The sequence below is a fragment of the Ranitomeya imitator genome, chromosome 6 (assembly GCF_032444005.1).
Source record: "Ranitomeya imitator isolate aRanImi1 chromosome 6, aRanImi1.pri, whole genome shotgun sequence".
Classification (NCBI taxonomy): Eukaryota; Metazoa; Chordata; class Amphibia; order Anura; family Dendrobatidae; genus Ranitomeya; species Ranitomeya imitator.
In genome coordinates, this window is record NC_091287.1 from 367,473,369 (window position 1) to 367,493,620 (window position 20,252).

The following is a 20,252-nucleotide window of genomic DNA, read 5'->3' on the forward strand; positions in this document are numbered from 1 at the left end:
ATGTCCCGCAGAGATGGTTGACTACCATCTCTGCCTTCCAGATCACTGTCTACACATTGCAAAACACTATTTAGGAAATAGTAAACGCGCTTCCTCATCTGGTCCCAGAGATCATGTGAGTGCTGGGAGGTGGCACGAACTGCTTGGTCACAGATCAGGTCTGCCTTCAGTCAGCAGTAGGAGGATGAAGCTGAATTTGCCCTGAAACTTAGGGGTATGTTAAATGTTGCAATGATTTCCTCCCCAAACCCACCACAAAAGGCCTCTTATGACCTTGAAGAGTTGTCCCATGAACACTGTACATTTTAATCAGCAAATCTTGGAATAATAAGTTCTACCAATGTGTTAAAAAAAAAGTTCCTACAATGTACTGTCTGACTGTGCAGAGGTGCTCCCGTTCATTGTCTGCGCATACCACCGACTCACCCCTATTCTCCTCCTCGAAAGCATAAATCAAGTTTGATAAGTGAGTATACAGACTAAGCAGCAGGGACTCACAGTTGCTGCTGCCTGAGGTAACACGCCTCCGTGCCTGAGGTAACACAGGAGTGGGTGTTCCAACCATATATCCAGCCCCCTGAGCTCATCGTAAATCAAGTCAGTGAGGTAAGAACTCCAGCAGCCACTGAGCTTGTGTCTCTAACTTGATTTATGATTAGCTCCCAGGACTGGTGATGCGGCAGAAACTCTTATTCCTGTGATAAAGCAGACAGGGAAATGTGTTCAACTCAGAAAGCAGCTGGGAGCACCTGTTGTTTTGTCTATGTACTCACTTATCATAAGTGATTTATGCTTACCCCCCCTCCCCTGGCCTGAAGCTGTGTTATGCGCGACCATGAACTGGAGCATTTGTGCGATGTTATACACAGTACACAGCAGTGGCACATTTATATGACTATCTCAACACAGGAACTTTTTTTTTTTTTTTTTTTTAACACATCCAATTTTGGAACTCATAATTCCAGGATCTATTAATTCAAATGCACTTTGTTTGAGAACCCCTTTAAGGTAGGCACTATATCTGAAATAAATAATAAAACAAACAAGAAATCAAATTGGTAAAAAAGAAAGCGTCTGCCTGTCCACATTTTGTTTTTAGTGTCTCCTCCTCTGAAAGTGTCCCATGTGTAATTGTTACAAAGGGGAGCAAAATTTAAAATGTATTTAAAGGTCCAAAATATGTGAAAAACTGACCTTTTTTTAACTTTCATCAGTATCCACAATAAGGGGGAAACGTAGGGATTGAGAATAGGTTTTAGTGGACAACCCGTTTCAAACTGTGTGTACATAAAATAGGCATAACGTCTTTCTGTCCTTAGCCAGTCCTTCATGCTGGGAGTTGTAGGCAGTTGAGACAAGAGTCTATTGAGCAAGCAATGTAACCATGTACTATATTTACTAGTCTTTTTGCTATTTCAAGATTGAGGGTTATGAGAAGACCAGATGCATGAGAGCGGCGGTGCTAGCATTTGTATCCATTGTTTTTTGCCCAGTTTTATGCGCCTTGGTGCGGCCACTGCAAGAAACTAGAACCAGTTTGGAATGAGGTCGGTATCGAGATGAGGTCTAGCGGTTCTCCGGTGAGAGTTGGAAAGATGGATGCGACCGTTCATTCAAGTAAGTGTCTACACTGTGAATATTGTGTTACTCTTCTAAGTGACAGTTACATTTCTGCAGAACGGTGCATCTGATATTCCGTGGTTCTCATATTAAATGCAATCTGCCACCAGGTTTTTGCTATGTAATCTGAGAGCATCATGATATAGGAGCATAGACCCCCGATTCCAGGGATGTCACTTATTAGGCTCTATACTGGAGATTCAATACAATCAGTGTTTTATCAGCAGGAGATTTTCACTGTAGGACTAGGTGTCCTGTGCATGGCAGTCAGGCTCATCTGTGTAACTCCACCCCCACCACTGATTGGCTGCTTCCTGTGTGCAGTCAGTGCTGTGGGTGGGGTTATACACAGCTCAGCATTCATAGCACTGCTCTCTGCTATTTCTAGAGTAGAGAAAACAGGGATTCTATGCAAACTGCACCAAACAGTCCAGTAAGTAATACATCGCTGGAATCGGGCTCTCTGCCCCTATCCTGCTCTTAGACTCAATAGCAAAAACCTGCTGACAGATTCCCTATGAAGCAGTAATCTGCCCTCCATGTTCACTTTTCTCATACATGCGCCGTTCCGTTTCTTATTACATGGCAGTTTCCCTCCCGTCACTTTGCTGTTTATATAAGGAAGGAAATGAGGAGTACCTCGGGTGGGTCACTAGCCCACACCGGCTCTTCTTCTCTGGCTCTTGGCACATTTGCGTTATTCTTCTAGCTGGCCTTTCCTATGAATTCCTCCGGCATTTCCCTCTCTGTGCTCATTGTTGTCCTTCCGTATTGCAGTGATGTTACAATGCACGCCTTTCCATTACTCGAGAAGGTAACGCCTAGCTGTAAGAGTGAGTGATGGCCATAGTTAGGATCTACGGTGGCCTACTGTTCAGTGATCCGGTGCCCTGACCCTCCGTGGTCCTTATAGGCCACAGTGCTAGTTAAAGGGATTGTAGAGCAGAGCAATGTGCTTGGAGTGCTTTATATAATAGTTATTTAAATACCGTATATACTCGAGTATAAGCCGAGATTTTCAGCCCAAAATTTTGGGCTGAAAGTGCCCCTCTCGGCTTATACTCGAGTCACGGTGGGCGGCAGTGTCGGCGGGTGAGGGGGAGAGGGCGCTGAGGCATACTCACCTAGTCCCGGCGGTCCTGACGCTCCCTCTGCCCGTCACACGGTGTTCGGTGCTGCAGTTCTTCTCCTCTTCAGTGGTCACGTGGGACCGCTCATTAGAGAAATGAATACGCGGCTCCACCTCCCATAGGGGTGGAGCCGCATATTCATTTTTCTAATCAGCGGTGCCGGTGACCGCTGATAGAGGAAGAGGCTGCGGCACCGAAGACCGTGTGACAGGCAGAGGGAGCGGGATGCCGGGAGCAGGTAAGTATGTAATATTCACCTGTCCCCGTTCCACACGCCGGGCGCCGCTCCATCTTCCCGACGTCTCTCCGCTCTGACTGTTCAGGTCAGAGGGCGCGATGACGCATATAGTGTGCGCGGCGCCCTCCGCCTGATCAGTCAGTGCGGAGAGACACCGGGACCGGACGCTGGGAGCTGCAAGCAAGAGAGGTGAGTTTGGCGTTTTTTTTGTTTTATTGCAGCAGCAGCAGTGGCACAGCTTTCTATGGCACAGCTATGGAGCAATGATGAACGGTGCAGAGCACTATATGGCACAGCTATGGGGCAATGCTGAACGGTGCAGAGCACTATATGGCACAGCTATGGGGCCATAATGAACGGTGCAGAGCACTATATGGCAGAGCTATGGGGCAATGCTGAACGGTGCAGAGCACTATATGGCACAGCTATGGGGCCATAATGAACGGTGCAGAGCACTATATGGCACAGCTATGGGGCAATACTGAACGGCGCAGAGCACTATATGGCACAGTTATGGGGCAATACTGAACGGCGCAGAGCACTATATGGCACAGCTATGGGGCAATAATGAATGGCGCAGAGCACTATATGGCACAGCTATGGGGCCATAATGAACGGTGCAGAGCACTATATGGCACAGTTATGGGGCAATAATGAACGGTGCAGAGCACTATATGGCACAGCTATGGGGCAATAATGAACGGCGCAGAGCACTTTATGGCACAGCTATGGGGCAGTAATGAACGGTGCAGAGCACTATATGGCACATCTATGGGGCAATAATGAACGGTGCAGAGCACTATATGGCACAGCTTTATATGGCACATCTATGGGGCAATAATGAACGGTGCAGAGCACTATATGGCACATCTATGGGGCAGTAATGAACGGTGCAGAGCACTATATGGCACATCTATGGGGCAATAATGAACGGTGCAGAGCACTATATGGCACAGCTTTATATGGCACATCTATGGGGCAATGATGAACGGTGCAGAGCACTATATGGCACAGCTTCATTATGGCCCCATAGATGCTCCATATAAACAGTGCAGAGCAATCTATATGGCACAGCTTTATGTGGCACATCTATGGGGTCATAATAAATGGTGCAGAGCATTATATATGGGGCACAGCTTTATATGGCACATCTATGGGGCAATAATGAACAGTATGGAGCATTATATGTGGCACAGCTTTATATGGAGCATCTTATGGGGCAATAATGAACGGTATGGAGCATCTATTTTTATTTTTGAAATTCACCGGTAGCTGCTGCATTTCCTGTTATGAACAGGTGATTCAGAACCACAATGGACCTAGTGGTTAAGAGCACACAAAGTGACCTGATAGTTACCAACATAGGACGACCTCTGAGACGTGGGAAATCTGCTGACCGCAATCCCTAATCCTATCGTACCACACTAGAGGTAGCCGTGGATTGCTCCTAACGCTCCCTATGCAACTCGGCACAGCCTGAGAAACTAGCTAGCCCTGAAGATAGAAAAATAAGCCTACCTTGCCTCAGAGAAATTCCCCAAAGGAAAAGGCAGCCCCCCACATATAATGACTGTGAGTTAAGATGAAAATACAAACACAGAGATGAAATAGATTTTAGCAAAGTGAGGCCCGACTTACTGAATAGACCGAGGATAGGAAAGATAGCTTTGCGGTCAGCACAAAAACCTACAAACAACCACGCAGAGGGGGCAAAAAGACCCTCCGCACCAACTAACGGTACGGAGGTGCTCCCTCTGCGTCTCAGAGCTTCCAGCAAGCAAGAAAAACCAATATAGCAAGCTGGACAGAAAATATAGAAAACAAAAGTAACACAAGCAAAACTTAGCTTATGCAGGGCAGACAGGCCACAAGAACAATCCAGGAGAGAGCTAGACCAATACTGGAACATTGACTGGAGGCCAGGAACAAAGAACTAGGTGGAGTTAAAATGAGCAGCACCTAACGACTGAACCTCGTCACCTGAGGAAGGAAACTCAGAAGCCTCAGCCCCACTCACATCTACCAGTGGAAGCTCATAGACAGAACCAGCCGAAGTACCACTCATGACCACAGGAGGGAGCTTGACCACAGAACTCACAACATTACCCCCCCCTTGAGGAGGGGTCACCGAACCCTCACCAGAGCCCCCAGGCCGACCAGGATGAGCCAAATGAAAGGCACGAACTAGATCGGCAGCATGAACATCAGAGGCAAAAACCCAGGAATTATCTTCCTGACCATAACCCTTCCACTTAACCAGGTACTGGAGTTTCCGTCTCGAAATACGAGAATCCAAAATCTTCTCCACTATATACTCCAACTCCCCCTCAACCAAAACCGGGGTAGGAGGATCAACGGATGGAACCACAGGTGCCACGTATCTCCGCAACAATGACCTATGGAATACGTTATGGATGGAAAAAGAAGCTGGAAGGGTCAGACGAAAAGACACAGGATTAAGAACCTCAGAAATCTTATACGGACCAATGAAACGGGGCTTAAACTTAGGAGAGGAAACTTTCATAGGAATATAACGAGATGACAACCAAACCAAATCCCCAACACGAAGTCGGGGACCCACACAGCGCCTGCGGTTAGCGAAACATTGAGCCTTCTCCTAACACAATATCAAATTGTCCACTACATGAGTCCAAATCTGCTGCAACCTATCCACCACAGTATCCACACCAGGACAGTCCGAAGACTCAACCTGCCCTGAAGAGAAACGAGGATGGAAACCAGAATTGCAGAAAAACGGCGAAACCAAAGTAGCCGAGCTGGCCCGATTATTAAGGGCGAACTCAGCCAAAGGCAAAAAGGACACCCAATCATCCTGATCAGCAGAAACAAAACTTCTCAGATATGTTTCCAAGGTCTGATTGGTTCGTTCAGTCTGGCCATTTGTCTGAGGATGGAAAGCCGAGGAAAAAGACAAATCAATGCCCATCCTAGCACAAAAGGCTCGCCAAAACCTCGAAACAAACTGGGAACCTCTGTCCGAAACGATGTTCTCCGGAATGCCATGTAAATGAACCACATGCTGGAAGAACAATGGCACCAAATCAGAGGAGGAAGGCAATTTAGACAAGGGTACCAAATGGACCATCTTAGAGAAGCGATCATCATCCACCCCTTCTGAGGCCTCCAGTACTGTTATGAACAGGTGATTCAGAACCACAATGGACCTAGTGGTTAAGAGCACACAAAGTGACCTGATAGTTACCAACATAGGACGAGCTCTGAGACGTGGGAAATCTGCTGACCGCAATCCCTAATCCTATCATACCACACTAGAGGTAGCCGTGGATTGCTCCTAACGCTCCCTATGCAACTCGGCACAGCCTGAGAAACTAGCTAGCCCTGAAGATAGAAAAATAAGCCTACCTTGCCTCAGAGAAATTCCCCAAAGGAAAAGGCAGCCCCCCACATATAATGACTGTGAGTAAAGATGAAAATACAAACACAGAGATGAAATAGATTTTAGCAAAGTGAGGCCCGACTTACTGAATAGACCGAGGATAGGAAAGATAGCTTTGCGGTCAGCACAAAAACCTACAAACAACCACGCAGAGGGGGCAAAAAGACCCTCCGCACCGACTAACGGTACGGAGGTGCTCCCTCTGCGTCTCAGAGCTTCCAGCAAGCAAGAAAAACCAATATAGCAAGCTGGACAGAAAATATAGCAAACAAAAGTAACACAAGCAAAACTTAGCTTATGCAGGGCAGACAGGCCACAAGAACGATCCAGGAGAGAGCTAGACCAATACTGGAACATTGACTGGAGGCCAGGAACAAAGAACTAGGTGGAGTTAAATAGAGCAGCACCTAACGACTTAACCTCGTCACCTGAGGAAGGAAACTCAGAAGCTCATAGACAGAACCAGCCGAAGTACCACTCATGACCACAGGAGGGAGCTTGACCACAGAACTCACAACAATTTCCTACCCTAGGCTTATACTCGAGTCAATAATTTTTCCCAGTTTTTTGTGGCAAAATTAGGGGGGTAGGCTTATATTCCAGTATATACGGTAAATATATTTTGGTAAATCTGCCCTAATGTCCTGGCTTTAGCACCGCTCCTGCCATCTCCAGTGCTTCACTTCTGGATTCGTGACAACTTCCAACCTCTTAGCCAGACAGACTTCTGTCACAACAACTGATGCAAAAACATAAAAGGGGCTGGTTTGGCTATTTAAATAATCCGGTCACCGGCCCCCTTATACTCTTATTATTTATGACACAAGAAGTGAGAGGAATTTCTTTGTTTCCAAACAATCATTAATAAAATGAGCAATAGTTAAAAAAAAGTGATAAAGCAATGTTGGCGAGTGACCATGCTTCCTCTGGCCAGACCACCAAATAATAAAATGAAGGCTATAAGAAAACACTTCCTGTTTCTTTGAGGCCATGTGGTGTGATGGCAAATTTGTGATTTTCTTTTTTTTGACCATTTGCCACTTTAGTGGCTTTTTCGTGGTTGTAATATCGCACAGAGAAAGCTGGTTCTGACATTCGCCGGGGTCAAGGGTTATTTTTTTTCCCCTGCATGATGCCTCCTGCTTATGATTGGTCATTGTCATGCAAGGGAAAAAAGCAACAGCCCCCAGAGGAGAATCTCTATCGCCTTCTTGCTTACAGTGGAAATTAGCATGTAAACCTTCCGCAGCGGAGATGAGAAACAATAAATAAGTTTTCTTCATATAGTCAGCAGCATATTATCTTTTATTTATTTACAGCACTTTACAAACATCATCATCACTGTCCCCATTGGGGCTCACAATCTAGATTCCTTATTAGTATGTCTCTGGTGCGGGAGGAAACTGGAGAAAACCCACACAAAATGGGGGTAACATAAAAAATCCTTGCCGATAATGTCCTCGATGGGATTTGAACCCAGGATCCCAGCGCTAAACTACCGTGAAACACTTAATCATGACATGGCCAGTGTAACATGTACAATGTGGTGACCTGTGCTCCGTAAGGGAAGGTGCACTCTCTTCCTGCCTCATCTGTCACAAGCGGGCGTTAGTTTTTCTTATTGAGTCTGGTGTATAATGGTATGTTTCCACGGTCAGGATTGGCTCAGGATTTGACGCAGGTGAAATCTGCACCAAATCTGCATCTATGGTCATTGACAGGTCACCTGCGTTTTTGATGCGTTTTTTCATTCCATGCATTTTTTTTGTCTCTTAAAATAAAGCTAATTGAAAGTTGGCTTCTGGGAAGGAAAAAAAAAAAGTGATTTCCTGTTTGCAGATGTATTAGGGTATGTTTCCACGTTCAGTAAACGCTGCAGGCTTAACGCTGCGTACATCTGCAGTGTCCAACATGCAGTTTCCAGATGTTACAGCATAGTGGCATCCCTGCGTATACGCACATGCGGCGCGTCTTTATAGACTGCAACATGTTTATTTATCTTGCGGAGACACTCAGTCTCCGCAAGATAAATAGCACCGTCCTATGTATAGGATGCGGTGATTCCACATGGTTCAATGAACATCTGCGGAATCACCACGCGTACCAAAGCCGGCAGCGATTTGAATGAACCGGGTATCTGCTGTGTTAAAAGCGCTGGCGTTGTGGACCGTGGAGACATGGATGAGGTAAAACTGCATCTAATTATTAGTCACATGCGTATTAACTGTGGAAATGCAGCTTACTACGCATGTGTACTAATTTACATATGTTGAATCTTACGTCACATCCGGAAGTACGTGACAGGCTGGGGTCACACTTGCGTGTGTGATGCGAGAAACTCACCCGACTTAGTCTGCAGCTGCATAGAAATACATGCAAGTGTGATACCGGCCACACAGGAAGTTCCTGAAAGCATAGAGAAGTCAGTAATATGTAATGTCCTTTTTATTTTGTAAAAAAAAATAGTGTCAAAACGTATGTGAGGGGTGCACTGGTCCCGTCTTTCTGACGGACCCGTCGAGGCTATGTGCACCTGTTGTGCATGCATCTTCGCAGCGGTTTTCTGCTGCGAAAAAGCATACACAACACAAACCACGTTAAAAATAATAAAAAAAAAAAGTATATCAATATTCTCACCTACCGGCGTCCCGCTCAGCGTTACTGATGCTCCCGGCAGCTAGCGTTCCTAGTAATACATTGCGAAATCTCGCGAGAAGTCGCAATGTATTACTAGGAACGCTAGCTGCCGGGAGCATCGGTAACGCTGCGCGGGACGCTGGTAGGTGAGAATATTGCGATTTTTTTTTTTTTTTTTTTTTTTTTTTGTTTTTGTTTGTTTTGTTACTATTGATGCTGCATAGGCAGTAAAAAGACAAAAAGAGCGAGAGAGAATTTCCCTGATGGCAAATTCTTCCACGCATGCTCTCTTTGAAAAGGCGGGACCCATCGCTGGATTCCTGCTTTTTACAGTCAGCGATGCATAGGCTTCCATTGTAGCCAGTGACGGACAGCGCAGGATGCGTCGCTGACCGATTTTCCGACGTGCAGAAAAAACGTTCCTCTGAACGTTTTTCTCTGCCTGACGGACCGTTTTTTTACGCAGGATCCAGTGAAAGACGGATGAAATGGATGGCCATCCATCACAATCCGTCGCTAATACAAGTCTGAGAAAATGCAGGATCCTGCATTCTCAAAAATCGACGTATCTCGACAGGAGCTGAAAGATGGAAGTGTGAAAGAGACCTAACTCGGCTCTTCCCACTTGCCCTGTAGCGGTGGCAAACGGGGTAATTTTTGTGGGGTTGATGTCACCTGAGTATTGTCCGATGACATCAAGCCCACGGCTTAGTAATGGAGAAACGTCTATAAGACACCTTTCCATTACTGTTCCTATAGTTGTTACAGGTTAAATAAAGACACCGCCAGAATAAAGTATTTTAATGTAATACAACACAACACCGTTTTCCATTTTTATTATACTCCATACTCCTAATCCATGCAACACCCTTGTTCTCCTGTAATAAAAATAAAATAATAAACCAATTCAAATACTCCCTGTCCGACGTAGTCCTAAATAACGAGTGTCCCATGACGATCTCCAGGTCTGCTACATCTGGATGCCTGACATCCAGACACAGAGGAGCTTGTAGATGACCACATGAGATAACTCAGTCTCCGGCGGTCACCTGCACTGCAGTTCTCACGGTCAGCTGACCGTGAAAACTTTCCTAGTGACCGGAGATAACCCTGGCGGTCACGTGTACGGCAATTTTCGCAGTCAGCTCAGTCATCCTGAAAACTTCAGTGGACGCAAACTTCTGGCGGTGTCACCAGGTATGACATTATTTAAATTAGTAGACATGCGTAGTAGGCTGCGTTCCCACAGTTATTATTCATGTGACTAATAATTAGAGGTGGTTTTACCGCATCTAATGATAGTGTATGGGAAATTTACGCTGCTCGTGTAAAGTGTCCTGACTGTTAAACTCCGAACCCTTCCCAACCACTGCTCTCTGCTTTTGAGCGACAACTCTGGGCTTCTCATATATTGAAGCTGTAGTCTGTGTTAAATATAAAAAGAAATGCTGAAATTGCTGTTCTTATGTCTGATGGCCTCCCCAAAATGGAATAAAAAGCAATTAGAAAGTCATAACTCAACGCAAGCAAAATTATTTTATAAATGTATTAAACTTTTTTTTTTTTTTTTTAGTGATTAGTGAGCGTGCTGGGATAAGGTGTTATCGGAGTTTTTCCATGTCAAATTTCATAGACTAGGTATAGCACCCCTTCTCTTTTTTGTATAATCTCAAATTGACTACAAGTGTGCCCTTTTTCTTCCTCTTTGGTTTAAGGTGTTATCAGAGCACACACGTGCATTAATAGAGTAATAATAATAATATAATAATAATTTTTATTTATATAGCGCCAACATATTCCGCAGCGCTTTACAAATTATAGAGGGGACTTGTACAGACAATAGACATTACAGCATAATAGAAATACAGTTCAAAACAGATACCAGGAGGAGTGAGGGCCCTGCTCGCAAGCTTACAAACTATGGGGAAAAGGGGAGACACGAGAGGTGGATGGTAACAATTGCTTTAGTTATTCGGACCAGCTATAGTGTAAGGCTCAGGTGTTCATTATAAATAGGCCACACAGGGATCGTTAGGTTAATGCATTGAGGCGGTAGGCAAGTCTGAACAAATGAGTTTTTAGGGTACGCTTAAAACTGTGGGGATTGGAGATTAATCGTATTAACCTAGGTAGTGCATTCCAAAAAATCGGCGCAGCACGTGTAAAGTCTTACAGACGGGAGTGGGAGGTTCTGATTATTGAGGATTGAGTATCTTCGGCGTGCTCGAATACTATGTTCGAGTCCCCGCGGCTGCATGTCTCATAGCTGTTCGACAGCCACAACACATGCAGGGATTGGATTGCGTTGTGAGAGATGCATTCGCGAGGACTCAAACATAGTATTCAAGCACGCCGAAGATACTGTATTAACCACGAGTGTGCTCCGATAATAATTAGTTCATCTATTCGCTTTGTTCTTGTTTCATTGGTTTACAAGAAGCAGAAAGTTTGTAGATTTTACTTGGAGTTGTCCTTGTAGTAGAGGACCCCTTTAATGTCCAAGCTTATCTGAGCCAAAACCCTGAATTCGGTGATTTTACTTTTGCCGGTATTGCGGATGTAGAAGAGACCATACACTTGCTGTGCCATCTAGCACGCCACACCCATTGGTCCATTGCGGCACTAGACTGGGCACGGCCTCGCTCTCCATACACTTGCTGTGCCATCTAGCAGGCCACACCCACTGGTCCATCGCGGCAGTAGACAGGGCGCAGCCTTGCTCTCCATACACTTGCTGTGCCATCTAGCAGGCCACACCCACTGTTCCATCGTGGCAGTAGACTGGTGCGCAGCCTTGCTCTCTATACACTTGCTGTGCCATCCAGCAGGCCACACCCACTGGTCCATCACGGCACTAGACGGGGCGCAGCCTTGCTCTCTATACACTTGAAGCAACCACAACAACCAAGACCTGGAATGCCAAAAAGGAGTAGATCCACACAGAAGATAAATATAGAATAGCCTTTATTACAGTGAGTGGCAAGCTTCCCTGACGAAGGAAAGGATTTTCCGAAACGCGCGTCGGGGTGCGCGGTGTCAGGACCTGGCGTCTCTCCCTGCAGGTAGTCTACAGATTCAATCCTTTTTTCTTCTTTTCTACACTTGCACTGGTCTGGTGTGTTTACTGCGCAGCGGTGTGCTGCCTTCATTAGTGGTTCCGCACTCATTGTTTTTATATTATAACACAGACATAATCATGGCATAATATACGCTGCAGTGGTGTGTCTTCATGCTCTGTGGCTCTACATATTGATATCTGTGGCACAAGGATTGAGTTTTATAAATTGCACTATATTTTTCTGTCACCTTCAATATTGGGTATTTCTTCCATATTTTGGTTAGTATATTTGAATTATTTGTGCCCAGTATATAGTATTTATTTTTTGCACTTATGCACTTTAATACGTCCTTTTTGAGCTGATATTTGGGATCCCTTTTTCTGACTTGATATAGTCCAATTTCTAATAAGGGTATCCTTCTATATATAACACACGTCCTTTTTCTGTGCTACTTTTTCTCTTAGCCTTGCAAATTTTGCACTTATACACTTTTATATAGATTATTGTCATTTATTATTATTTTTAGTATTTTTTGTTTTCTTTTTGGAGCACATTTTTTGAGGTTTATATTAAAAAAATTTTCCTCTAAAAGAAAAGTTTTCTATCTGTAGTACCGGGATTGTAGACTACCATATATTACTATATATTTTTTATATAACCAATTTTTCTTTATTGTCCTGAAATAAAATCGCGTACTTGTTTTTATTTTTTATTATTTTTAATGTAATTTTTATGTACATATAACTTGCTTGCCACTCACTGTAATAAAGGCTATTCTATATTTATCTTCTGTGTGGATCTACTCCTTTTTGGCATTCCAGGTCTTGGTTGTTGTGGTTGCTTCATATTCTAGTGTTTAGTCACGAATTCCTCACAAGTGCACTGATATAAAAAATATATATTTTCTATATATATATATATATATATATATATATATATATATATATATATATATATATATATATATATATTAAGATCTATATTATTATTTATTTTATTCCCTATTGGTGCATCTGTGTGTTCTAACATATCTCTATACACTTGCTGTGCCATCTAGCAGGCCACACCCACTGGTCCATCGTGGCACTAGACGGCAGCGCGGCCTTGCTCTCCATACACTTGCTGTGCCATCTAGCAGGCCACACCCACTGGTCCATCGCGGCACTAGACTGGGTGCGGCCTTGCTTTCCATACACTTGCTGTGCCATCCAGCAGGCCACACCCACTAGTCCATCGCGGCACTAGACGGGGTGCGGCCTTGCTTTCCATACACTTGCTGTGCCATCCAGCAGGCCACACCCACTGGTCCATCGCGGCACTAGACGGGGTGCGGCCTTGCTTTCCATACACTTGCTGTGCCATCCAGCAGGCCACACCCACTGGTCCATCGCGGCACTAGACGGGGTGCGGCTTGCTTTCCATACACTTGCTGTGCCATCCAGCAGGCCACACCCACTGGTCCATCGCGGCACTAGACGGGGTGCGGCCTTGCTTTCCATACACTTGCTGTGCCATCCAGCAGGCCACACCCACTGGTCCATCGCGGCACTAGACGGGGTGCGGCTTGCTTTCCATACACTTGCTGTGCCATCCAGCAGGCCACACCCACTGGTCCATCGCGGCACTAGACGGGGTGCGGCTTGCTTTCCATACACTTGCTGTGCCATCCAGCAGGCCACACCCACTGGTCCATCGCGGCACTAGACGGGGTGCGGCCTTGCTTTCCATACACTTGCTGTGCCATCCAGCAGGCCACACCCACTGGTCCATCGCGGCACTAGACGGGGCACAGCCTTGCTCTCTATACACTTGCTGTGTCATCTAGCAGGCCACACACACTGATCGATCACGGCACTAGACGGGGCACAGCCTTGCTCTCTGTACACTTGCTGTGCCATCTAGAAGGCCAGACCCACTGGTCCATCGCGGCACTAGACGGGGCCCGGCCTTGCTTAGCGCAAGTGTAAGGAGCGAGCCCGTGTCCACTTGCCGGGAGTATGTATAATGCATACATACCGTCCGATCCTGGGTCAGAAACCATCTAATCCCAGTACATGTTCTGGGGGGATTCATAAGTCTGAAGTCACACAAAGTGACTGCAGACTTATTGATTTGGACCTGACAGCCCCTTTAAAACAGCAGGCTAAGATGCCGTTACCTCCAAGGGGTTGATGCTTTGGAATGAGTGATCTCATCTCTGTCCACATCTCCCCTCTCTTCCGAAGCCGTTTGTTTCCTAGAAATGTCACCATCTGCTCTTATTGCAGGAATGAAATCTACAAAGGGTAAACTGATGAATGCAGAATACACAACCGCAGTGTGAATTGCCATTAACCCTTGCTGTATTACCGAATTCATTCCCTATTTTTTCATATACATGTTTAGGGCAAATGTGATCCCTTTTTTTTTTTTTTTTAATTATTTTCTGGTATTGGTGGGGTGGGATAGCCAACCCAATTGTTTCCAAAGATGACCTACCTCTATAATCATCCACTGTAATTCTGCTTTAAAATCCTTTGCCTTGTGTATTGATCTGTTGCCCCAATACACACTAGGCTACTGTCATTCAAAGCTTCTGATATTAACGGGTTCGACTGTGCAATGTGCGTGGGAGCCACGGACAATCATTGTCAGGGTTAATTGTGATCTGGCATTCTGACTTGTCAGATTGCGGATCATATGGTCTCCCTGAGATAAGCTATTATCATGGAGAACACAGGAGTGTTCAGCCAAGCAAACATTCCTGTATTTGGGAGAGCTGGCTGAGATAGCGGTCAGCCATTTAAAGGGAATCTGTCACAGGTTTTTCCTACCTCGTCTGAGAGCAGCCTGATGTAGTCAAAGCGACGCTGAAGCCAACGATGTATCACTTATTTTACTGGGTGCAGTAGGTGTGACACAGTTCTTATATTTAGCAATACAGCAGAGCTGAGGAAGCTAACCCCGCCCACACCAGGCTCTGAATGCAGTGTCCATAGACAGTGGCCTATTACTGGAGGGGGCGTGTCAGACTAGCATGCACGTGCTGCTGTGTCCAGCAATGTTGGGCTCCTAGTGCCAGATCAATCATTGCAAGCAAGAAAAACCACAGTGCTTCATAAGAGACATCACTGAAATCTGTGCTTTAACCCTTGCATCATGTTGTCCTCAGATTGCATAGTAAAAACCTGTTGACAAATTCCTTTTAATGTATATGGGTGAGGGGGCTAAAGTTTCAAAATGTGACTTTTTCAGTAGACCAGTAAGTGAGAGAGAGCTCCAGATCCTGGAGAAATGGTGATTGCAGCTTTTTAAGTTGAAATTAGTACAATACCTAGCCACTATTGTTATGGCTGCTAGTTACGGTATTTGCTCTGCAACTTGGAGGAAGTGAAGACGGCAAACACTTTGGAGCAAATGTGTCCTCAGGTGTGTTCTGGTCACAAATTTGTCCCCACCTGCTTCTTGTCATTTTTTGGGTTCTTTCTTTTTGTTTGCCTATGTGCCCACAATCGGAAAGTACCAGGGCTTTGGACGCAGCGTATTTTCTCTGTGTTCTAATCACGCAGGTAAATCCGCATGTGTTCACTGAATCATGTAGATTTACCGCATCCGATACATTTCTATTGTGGAAATTTTACATGCTGCGACTTGTCAAATAGAAGCACAGCGGGCATGGAATTTCTATATATCCCATCCAGTGTACTTGTACTGCGCAATGCAGCGCAAGTGCTCTATGTACAAAATGCTGCTGTTCCTGATCCTGAGGGTCCGTACACAGGTTGCGGTTTTCTCACAGTTTTTAAGCTTTTTCCTGAGCTCATTTGTCACAAAACCTGAAGGATTTCCTAGTGCCAGCAAAGTGAGGGATTCCTGAAGTCTCATGCACACGATCCTTCTTTTTTCCTATCTAATGTCGAGTCTCTGTGGAGGTTGTAGTTGCAGCAGGGAGCTACCTATCTAGGATGAAGCCTGCATTTTTGGGTAGGTAGGTCCCTGCTGCAATTCAAACCGCCACCGAGGATTCACATTAGGCAGGTTCCCAGCAACCGGAGATTTCCTTGTCGTTGGCTGCTGGGCACTCATGAATTGGCCAAATTATGTGCGAAGTATCTCCATTTTTGTATTATCTAGAACATAAATGCTATTCATATTTCTTATATTTCATGTTTACATGCTATAGCGCCACAGAGTGCAACGTTGTTAGTTATATACAGAGATGGCTACTCGAGGCAGGTTCTGCCCGGGAGCATGCATATTGCATACCTGATCGTCATTCCCAGCAGATCCCCGCAGTCCTGGGAGGTTACATAAGGCTACGGTCACACAGAGTGACTACAGACGTTTCATTTTATACCCAACAACCCCGAACGCGTCCATCATTTCTCTATTTAAGCATTTGTTTGCTTTTTCCCATCCTCAATTTTCAAGAGCCCAAACATTTTTATTCTTTTGTCAAAATAGACATAGGAAGCTGTGGATATTGTGGGACGAGCTTTGTTTTATTGCCACTATTTAATTTGAAAAATAAGAGAAATAATGGGAAAAAACAGCCATTCCCAATCAGTTTATCTTCCGGCATTCATTGTGCAGTAAAAATAGCAGGTTAATCATCAGTGCGTGTTATCAGATTCATACAATTTAGTTTAAAAAAATTTTTTTTTAGTACTTTAACAAAATTAAAAAGAAAAAAAAAAAAATTCTGCATAAACTTAAAAGGGTTGTCTACTATTGGCCAACCCCTTCGTAATTGCTTAACTTACATCCTGGACCAGTGCCGCCCCTGCGCTGTCGTCACTGTGACTCATTGTGGTCACATGACATTGGTTACAGTCCTGGTGGAGAAAGAAGCAAATTTCTCTGCTAAGATATGGTACATAGTTGCTTATTTTCGTATATGCAATTGATTTATTAACTAAATGTTATAACGACGATTACTCTCTAAAGGGGTGATCCTATCAATATATAGTAGGTGTTAAATAATAATAATATTAGCAAATGCCTCCAATTAGAAATGTAGTATGGTTCTCCTGATTCGCTATGTCGCTTACCCCATGTGCAGGGCATTGCAGTGGCTTAGGTGTCCGTGGTTATGACCACTAACTGTCACTGTATGAGTGGTCGTAACCATGGATACTTAAGCTACTGCAATGCCCTACACATAGGGTATGTCTCATACCCTATCAGAATAATTATGCTACATTTCTAATTGGAGAGGTTTGCTAATATTAAATATTGGGATAGGATCTTGGAGATCTTTACGCTTTTTTGACATCTTGCTGATAATGAATGAACCTTAATAAATGTGTTTTCTTTTCTATATACTATTTCTTTACATGGCACATAAGATGCACAAGTTAGGAGTACTGTATGGCTCAAATACTCCTGTTCTATAACGCTCTAAATCTTGTTTCAATCCCTTCCGTTTTTTGAATCCTTATATAAATGTCATAGTCTAAGCGTGACAGATGTTCCACGAGGATAAATATTCTTTTTTGCAGATTAGTCTATGCTAACATGAGTATAAAACAGATTAGTATTGCTATAATGTGTTGCCAGCAAATCTCTCTCCGTCCAGCTGCTGTGAAGTCCAACCATGTTGGATCATTGATCTTTGATAACTGATCTCTTCGTCTGTTGTCTAACTAAAACTGCTAGAGAAAAGAAAAACATATCCAATGTCCTTCGGCAAAACCCAAATATTGGCGGTATTGGCATGGCATTTTAGAGTGTTTCCTAAAGAAGGCCATAATCGTCCTCATCAAGACAACGTGTCTATGGACTTCAGGGTCATCTGCAGTAAATCCAGTATATCCAGAAACATGAGCAGATTTAGTATGTTGGTTATTCACGGGAATGCTGGTAGTGGAAGTGGCCATTTCTGTAGTGCATGGGTCCTTGGGGTGCGGTGAGGCACACCCTGATTTTATAGAACGGCTTCCCATTATGGCACACAGAAGGGGATCCCAAGTCGGGGACTCTCCTCTATGATGTCTCTAAATCCTAAGGTGGTTGTCCTAATGTGACAACCTCCTTTAAAGCCTCCCGTAATAATCATGGTGACCATCTAACCTGTTCACATCTGGTCAACTACTCAGCGATGGGCTGCTTGTCGGTGATTTGGCAAATCTCTTCATGGTTGCTTGGAGAATTGGTCATTTTCACCAGGTCTTTCGTACTCGCGGGGCCCCAGGAATTCCTCTTACATAGTGCTGCCCATGTGGTCGCTTGTCATGTGGCATTTTTCATTGATGGCTTTGATCTATCTAATAGGGGGCTCCATGGTCAGGAGTAAAGTTGGAATCCTTCCCTTGTGCCTGTAACACCATGGTATTAGGAATGGTAATATTCTCCGAGATCTTAGCTTGGAAACGAAATTCTGATGTCAAGTACTAAACATAATCATGTAGCCAAGGCAGATATCCTCCATAACGCTGCAGTATCTTGCACCACCCCTCCATGTCTCCATACATCTGTCATACGTGATGATATTACTCAGTCTCCTCTCCGAGTGTATCCTCACCCATCCCCTGTAGACTGAGCCCACGCGGGAAGGTTCCTCTCTCCTGTACTTTTGTGTGCATTGTATGTTTATTGTACTTGTCTATGTATACCCCTTTTTTCACATGTAAAGCGCTATGGAATAATTGGCGCTATAAAAATGAATAATAATACTAATAATAATCATTCAATATTGCAGGCATTGCTTCCGAATTTGGGGTCCGGGGATTTCCAACTATAAAATTGTGAGTATTTCTTTCATTTTATTTCTAACGTCTGTTCTACTTTACTTTTTTTATAATAGCAATATGTCTGTGCCCTGTAAACCTCATTATGTGACACTGAAGAGTGCGTATAGTGTAAGAATGTCAGGATAAGTTCTATCTTAACCATTGTCTAATCAGTGCTTAAGAAAAGTGGTGCTGACCGAGGAAATCTGCCCTTTTCCTGGAGCTGTCCAGAGCAGGAAAGGTGCGATTTAAAACCTAGAGGACTATGAATGATGTCAGGTACTCCTGTGCATGGTATAGTCCGTGCATATGGTAAAGTCTGCAGCAGGCAATCTCTGCTACGTCTTAACCCCTTCACGCCGCAGCCCTTTTTCGTTTTTGCGTTTTAGTTTTTCGCTCCCCTCCTTCCCAGAGCCATAACTTTTTTTTATTTTTCTGTCGATATGGCCATGTGAGGGCTTATTTTTTGCGGGATGAGTTGTAATTTTGAACGACACCATTAGTTTTACCATGTCTTGTAGTAGAAAACAGGAAAAAAAATTCCAAGCAAAAAAAGTGCAATCCCATATTTGTTTTTTGCCTTTTTTGCTAGCTTCAGTAAATGCTAAAACTGACCTGCCATTATGATTCTCCAGGTCATTACGAGTTCATAGACACCAAACATATCTAGGTTATTTTTTATCTAAGTGGTGAAAAAAAATTTAAAACTTTGTAAAGAAAAAAAAAAAATTGCGCCATGTTCCGATACCCGTAGCGTCTTCTTTTTTTGTGATCTGGGGTCGGGTGAGGGCTTATTTTTTGCGTACCGAGATTACGTTTTTAATGATACCACTTTTGTGCAGATACAGTCTCTTGATCGCCCGTTATTGCATTTTAATGCAATGTTGCGGCGACCAAAATAATGTAATTCTGGCGTTTAGAAAAATTTTTTCTCGCTACGCTGTTGAGCGATCAGGTTAATGTTTTTTTATTGATCGGGCGATTCTGAACACGGCGATACCAAATATGTGTTTTGATTTTTTTTTTTTTTTTTTTTTTTTTAATTTTATTTTGGATGGGGCGAAAGGGGGGTGATTTTAAACTTTTATATATTTTTAAATTTTTTTCATTCACTGCGTGCAGAATTATTAGGCAAGTTGTATTTTAGAGGATTATTTTTATTATTGATCAACAACTAATATTTTTGGAAGTTGGAGTGGGTTATTTTTAGTTTTGGCTATCTTAGGAGGATACCTGTTTGTGCCGGTAACTATTACTGTGCAGAGTTGTTAGGCAACTTAATAAAAAACAAATATATTCCCATCTCACTTGTTTATTTTCACCAGGTAAACCAAAATAACTGCACAAAATATAGAAATAAACATTTCTAACATGCAAAAACAAAACCCCCCAAAATTAGTGACCAATATAGCCACCTTTCTTTATGACGACACTCAACAG

The 20,252-nt window shown here is 44.0% G+C and overlaps 1 protein-coding gene across 1 annotated transcript in view; it reads left to right on the forward strand.

Annotated features, from left to right (window-relative positions):
- Positions 1 to 20,252, forward strand: part of TMX3 (thioredoxin related transmembrane protein 3) — an 87,780-nt gene that overhangs the window by 14,738 nt on the left and 52,790 nt on the right. The window contains exons 4-5 of the mRNA XM_069730987.1: positions 1,494 to 1,617; positions 18,782 to 18,827. Coding sequence (XP_069587088.1) covers positions 1,494 to 1,617; positions 18,782 to 18,827 — 170 coding nt within the window. The remainder of the gene's footprint in view (positions 1 to 1,493; positions 1,618 to 18,781; positions 18,828 to 20,252) is intronic.